Here is a 6,934-nt window from a genome sequence, read left to right as displayed (position 1 = left end):
ATGTTGTTTACTTTACAACTTTATTCACAAAACCGTATTCCACTTTCCGTTCCACTGGCATATGATATTAATTAATTATAAAAAAATAAAAAATAAAAAAACAATCGGCATGTGCTCACATTTCATATTCCCTTTGGGGGCCGGGCCCTGGATATTTGAAATGTCTAGAGACACCACTGGTGCGTGCTATGTGCCCTTTTAAAATTTTTCACCCCTGCCCCTATGAAAGTCTCTGCATGTCACTGTACTTTTGTAACTATACCACTGCATTGGTATTTGGACATTTCACAGTGAGATGTCAGTCACAGCTAAAAATAAAAAAAGGTGTTCAAAATTAACTATAGATGCAGAAAAAAATAAACTAGCATATTTGGAGGCAAAAACAAAATGGATTAAATTAGATAGATACAGTAAGTCATAATGTCATGAGAATTAGATTAAAAAACATGTATACTAGGCTACTTTTCATCTAAGGAAGCTATGGTCTTTTGTGATTCCATGAATCCAGCCATTTGTTTAGTCTAGGCCTATTATACTGAGAGCCATATGGCAGTGCTGAGGAACAGAAACCCTCTTTGATGAGTTCCCACAATTACCCATGACATATTAAGTAAATACAGAGCTGGGGAACAAGTTTTTCAGGTCCCCATCATGTGATATATAGAGATGGGAAACATAGTACCATGGGAACTGGGAACATAGTCATGTGTTCATTATGTGCCATATAAATCTGGGGAACATAGGACCCTGGTAACATAGGAATACCCCGGGGAAAACCCCAAAAATACCAGGATGAGATCCTCTGCCTACTCTGAAAGTTTTTTTTTTTTATCTGGAGGAGAAAAAGTGAAACAGAATTTTTCTTCCTGCTCTGGGTGCTTCCCAGGAGACAGTTATACTCCCTTCAAGGGAGTTGGAAATATCGTAGTTACGAATTCCAAGCACATGAATGAACAGACAAAGTCTGGTTTACAAGAGGGAAATAGAGCAGAATAGAGCTGCAGGGAGTAGTCCAAAAAATTAGAATTAGCATTTTTGAGCCATGGGTTCTCTCGGGTTGGGAAGTGGTTTTTATAATGGCAGTTTTGGATTCATGAATAAAATAAGGTCTGTGGTGAATGTTACTTGAAGATACTTGGACGTTTTGTTCTACAACATAAATTATACACAGTCATACCTCAAACATGAATTTTGAAATCACTGTTTTTTTTTATTATTTTATATGTTGCTAACAAGACAACAACTACCATAAGCATGTGAGTGTACGTGCCTGACGAAACAGAAAATCTCTGGAGTACTTATCTAGTAACAGTAGCAACATATATATATTTTTTTAAAAACATGGCGGCTTCAAAATTCACGGGTAAAGGCCAAAACCTACTTCACGCATGTATGCAAACGCTTTGCGCTTTGCCAACGCATGGCCAACACAAGGTCCCGTAGTACATACATTACATGCGCTCTTGCGTTGCTCTGGCGGTTACAAACCTCAGACCACAAGAGGGCAATACATTTTTTACCGAAACTGGTGAAATGCTGCCTTCGGATGCTGTATACTGAGGCAGGATGAAAATAAGGTGCTTTTCAAACTGTTCGGAGTTCCATTCATTCAAAACAGCTGTCAGTAAAGCCATTAACTGATTAGCCAGCAAGTCAGCTGCCTACGTTTTCGGATGCAGCCCGGATGTGACAGATGAGTCGATAGTTTTATATATATATATATATATATATATATATATATATATATATATATATATATATATACTATAAATAATTTTTTTCATTATTCCTTTATCACAAATAAAAGCCTGATCTGTAATATTTCTCACTAAAAGCACCATGGTAATACACTTGATATTTTTTTATTTTCAGACATGGTCTGGTATGTGTCATTATAAAAACCATGGTATTTTTTAAAGTACCTTGGAGTACCATGACAGTATCAAGAAATATGAACATGATCAGTCATTCAGTACCACGGCATTACCCTGGTAACGTGGTGCACGGTGCAAAGGCGCGTTGACACGAAGGCGCGTAATATGCATATAGGGAGATGCAGTACTGTGGTAGCATAATGGTATTTTTCTGAAAGTGATTAGTTTAATAGCTTATTAGTTTCAACAAAACCAAACGGCTTTGGCTGAACCTGACAGCTCCTTCAGTTTATGTCAATATTCTATAAAAGACAAATATTATTTATATTACTGAAAGTGGCGTGACCGTTCCCATTATAATGAATAAATCTGTCTACACTATTGGTACGCGATGTCGGAAATGCAGTAGCAATCGAGTATTATTCTTTTGATGAACTTACAACACAATACATGGAGTGGACTTTTTATCTGATCTGTTACTCAACTGAGGTAACGGCACTTCGATGTTCCGGAGAGAATTCAAAACTGCATTTTTTGCTTTCTTGAAGAGCACTGCTGCGGGAGGGGATGCCACTCGAAAGCTCGTTCAAAACAAAAGTGAGAAAATGAATCTTTTCCACAAGACTGTAACGCAATGTTTCCTTCAGAGTACCCACTTCAAGGGCTCTGCACTTTGGAGTGAGTATGGGGCATAGGGAGGATCACTTGCGATTAGAATCTGCCCCCGATCTGCTGTAGCGCATGCTCTTAAAGGCACCTCCACTTAATTTTGTTTAATACACCTGCGATTTACAAAGAAATCTCATAATAACACATTATTTCTGTTATTGTGAGATTATGACGATATTTTCATGTTGTTTTATTTAACTATTTTAATTTAATTATAAAAATGTCTCCCCTTTTTCTGGGCGACCAAAAGGGCACCTTTAGATTTGTGAACGAAAGGGTTTCCGCCCCGGCTGCCCCCATTCTGTGCACGTCAGTGATGGAAAATAATGATTTTGGAAAGTTTTTTCAAGTTTAGCGCTTTATTACAAATATATTATTATGTTATATATATATGACAGTGAACTAATGACTCACCCTTTGCTGTTTTAAATTAATAATTTGATAGATACCATACATTAACAAATCATATAGATTGTGTAAAAGTGATGCAGGTGTGTTCAGTTATGCTTATTCAATGGTACAACAGAAAAAACAGCTTTTGCTGTTGTTGATTGTGTATTTGTTTTTAAGTTTGCCATCTTCCGTTTTCCTTTTTTGTTCCCACTAGAGTTGTGTTTGATTTCTTAATAAAAAATGCCTGACTCAGAGGTAGAATACAAATAAGATTCTTGAGAATGTTCTTAAAATTACGCTATTAATTTATTATAGACTTCTGTGTGTGTGTGTGTGTGTGTGTGTGTGTGTGTGTGTGTGAAGGAATATTTCGGGTTCAATATAGGCTAAGTTAAGCTTAATCAACAGCATTTATGGCATAATGTTGATTACCACAAAATAAATTTTCAACTCATCCCTTTTTTTCTTTATAAAAAGCAAAAATCTGAGTTCCAGTGAGGCACTTACAATGGAAGTGAATGGGGCCAATCCGTAACCCAGATAGCACACATACATCTCAGAGATGTCTGCTTTAGATCTTTTCATCTGTAAATCATCTTACATCTGCTAAACATCTTAAAAAGATCAGATTTACAAACATTCTAAATGATAAACATCTCAAAGACATCTACTTAATGTCTTATTGACATCTGAGAAGAAATGTCTAATAGATGTCTTGCAGATGAGCAAACAACCTGAAAAATACATCTTCCAGATGTAAACACACATCAAATGTGTGCTATCAGGGAAATTTTTAGAATACTCACTGTTTTAGAAGTATAGTCACAAGATGTAAAGAATATGCATATTAAAATGATTTTAGTGTGATACGAAATTATTTTCTAACCTTTGTTGCCGTGACAACGTAACATCATAAACCCTAAAATGACCATAAATACAACAATTTAAACAACATTTTAGCTCAAATTATACACACACGTTTTAACAGAAGTGCTTTTATAAAATTCTAAGCTTCACATTTTTGCTTTTAAACCCTCCAAAAATGGGCTCCATTGACTCCTATTGTAAGTGCCTCACTGTAGCCTTGATTATTTGCCCCCCTTTTTTTTTTTTTTTTTTTTTTTTTTTTTAAGAAAAGGACGGACGAGTCGAAATATATTTTTGTGGTAATCAATATTATGCCAAAAATGCTGTTCATTGAGCTTAATTTGTTTTGAACCCAGAATATTCCTTTAATTTGATGAGTTGGACCAGACATTGAGGTCAAAGCAGTCAACAAGTGGCCTGCATACATAGGAGCTCTGACTGTTTAAGAAGCATCCCAGGATTCACCCATTTGAGAGAATGCCCAGAGCTGTAATCTTGGGAAAGGGTGCCTTTAAAATATAACAAATAACAAACTGACACAATTAATCAAGCCCCAGACCTACAGTATATGAAAACTCTATAATAAGAAATGTCCCTTGCATCGAAGAAATTCAAGCTTGATGTACAACCTAGATTCTTTTGCGAATTTGTGGCAGTTGGGGGTAGTCAGTGCAACTCCAGCTGTACAGACAACATGCCTCATCAAACCAACAAGAGCTCTTTTTTGTTGTATTTTCTTTTTTGTATTTATTATTAATTTATTGTACAGCAATTTGGTCAACATCAGGGGTGTAGAAAAATTACATATGACATTGTAAGTTTATTTTGCTAGTCTCTTGTGCCTGATTGTTTAACTATGTAAGAAGTTGATTTAGTATTTAATTATAATTTTAAGTAGCAATGATATAAAGAATTTGTATTACAAGTGAAGAACTTCCGTTACTGTTAACAAATATGGAATCTTAACATGCTGCTGGCTTACGAGAAATAAACCACATTGGACTGAACTTTGTGTTATAATGGACACACCATCCCGGTATTCCATTTCCAAACCAACTACCCAATTCCAGTATTTTACAAGGGACGTAAAAATGCATCAATCTGACAAAGAAATTTTGATGCATCGATTATGGAATTTAAGAATCGATTATCATTACTATATTAATACCCCATGTGATACAGATGCCATCTCAGATTACACAAACTTTTCACAATGCACACTTTGACTTAAAAAAGTTCATGCTGCCGTGTTCACTTCCTGCGACCTGGATAAGTGGATAAATGAATGGATGGATCAAGGATGGATGCTGCCTACTTCGGCTTTCTGTGTCAACTGTTTGGGTCCATTTGACCAAAGTAAGTTAACTGTAATTGCTTTCTTCACTAATTACAATATAGTATGTTTATATTGCTTTATATATCCATATAATGCATTTATTTCATAAAATAGTTTAACGACGATTATAAAATGGATAGTTCCAGTTCTGGATGCATTTATTGATTTTACTTCCAAAATATGACATTTTAATGAACATTTGTGTCCTTTAATATTTTTATAATGTGGTGACCATTTTATAAAAGCAATATGGCACTCGAGGCTGTGAATATAGTCACGCGTTCTGAAATAATTAAATCTGATCTAATTGAATTGACCAAATTTCTGATTTCACAATGCATCGTAATCATTAGGTAAAGAATCTTAATCTAATCGAATCATTGTCAGTGCAAATATTTACATCCCTAGTTAATATATGTTGTTTTTTAATGTGTTATAGACAGGGTTGGGGAGTAACAGAATAAATGTAACGGGATTACGTATTTAAAATACAAAATATAAGTAACTGTATTCCACAATTTACAATTGTAAATACAGTTACAATTTAAATCATTGGTAATTAGAATACAGTTACATTCAAAAAGTATTTTGATTACTGAAGAGATTACTTTGCATTTTATTGTCATTTGTTTCATTTAATATTTAGTCCTTTCAGATGGAAAACATTTATACATATAAATGATGCGATTCAAAGTGCATTTGAACAGCGGTGAAACACTTTCTTATGATGCGTTACATTCATACGAGGAGACAGAGAAGTAAGATTGAAGTAAGTTTGGAGCAGAAGAAATAGAAATAAACCTTGTGTAAATTGTCAGCTTTACGCTAAGCTAAAATGCTATTTCTAGCCAATTTACATGCACATGTTACCAGGCACGATCATATTTTTTTATCAAGAAAATTCAAGTTGGATAATAATTTCTTTTTTCTAGTAAGACCTCTGATATTAGGGCAAAAATCATATTTTTGATAATAATTTTTGTATTGTTTTTCTGTAAAAATATCTAAAAATCCTTAAAACAAGATCAATTAGATTTATCTTGTTTTAGAAACAGCACTGCATAAGATATTTAGGTTTTTCAGAGAATGTATTTTTAACATGTGTATTTTGTCTTACTGTACTGGCAGAGTTTTTATAGTCAAAACAAGTTAAAAAATCTACCAGTGCTGAAGAAGTAATCCAAAGTATTTAGAATATGTTACTGACCTTGAGTAATCTAACAAAATACATTACAAATTACATTTTACAGCATGTATTCTGTAGTGGAATACATTTCAAAAGTAACCCTCCCAACCCTGGTTATAGAAATTATGCGTCAAGATGGACCGAGCACAACAGAATGCAGAGCTCGCGTGGTGCATCTTTCAAAGTTTCAAACTACGTTAAACTTGAAACAGCACTTATGACTGAATTGTATGATCAGATTTAAAAATGAAACAACTGTGTGCATGGGATTTATATAAAGTAGCTAGCCCCCCTCAGGTGCCTTACATTAGCTATAGATCAACAGAGCACTCCTAAGATTTTCCTTTTGACAAGTACTTTAGAAAAGAAGGAACGGGAAGACTCAGTGCCCTGCATACTCTCATACTCACACCAGCACCCTTTGATCCTGCACAAATCTGAGCTTGAAAGGTTTCTCTTCAGGTTCAGGACAGCAAGAACATGCTGTTTACTGGTGGAGAGTGAAAACAATGATCATTAATAAAGCATCTCACAAAGCAAGACATAGACACAATAAGATAGATTGTTAAACTTATAGTAAACTCATCTATGACTATGTTTACATGGACA

The 6,934-nt window shown here is 34.6% G+C and overlaps 1 protein-coding gene across 2 annotated transcripts in view; it reads right to left on the bottom strand.

The window, feature by feature from the left end:
- Positions 1 to 269: 269 nt before the first annotated feature.
- The window catches only part of LOC127409859 (tumor necrosis factor alpha-induced protein 2-like), a 34,413-nt gene continuing 27,748 nt past the window's right edge, over positions 270 to 6,934 (bottom strand). For both annotated transcript variants that reach the window (XM_051644766.1, XM_051644767.1), the window contains one exon: positions 270 to 6,815. In XM_051644766.1, the coding sequence (XP_051500726.1) occupies positions 6,644 to 6,815 (172 nt within the window). In that variant the 3' untranslated portion in view covers positions 270 to 6,643. The remainder of the gene's footprint in view (positions 6,816 to 6,934) is intronic.

The sequence above is a fragment of the Myxocyprinus asiaticus genome, chromosome 19 (genome assembly GCF_019703515.2).
Source record: "Myxocyprinus asiaticus isolate MX2 ecotype Aquarium Trade chromosome 19, UBuf_Myxa_2, whole genome shotgun sequence".
NCBI lineage: Eukaryota > Metazoa > Chordata > Actinopteri > Cypriniformes > Catostomidae > Myxocyprinus > Myxocyprinus asiaticus.
This window is presented reverse-complemented; position numbering and strand designations above follow the sequence as displayed.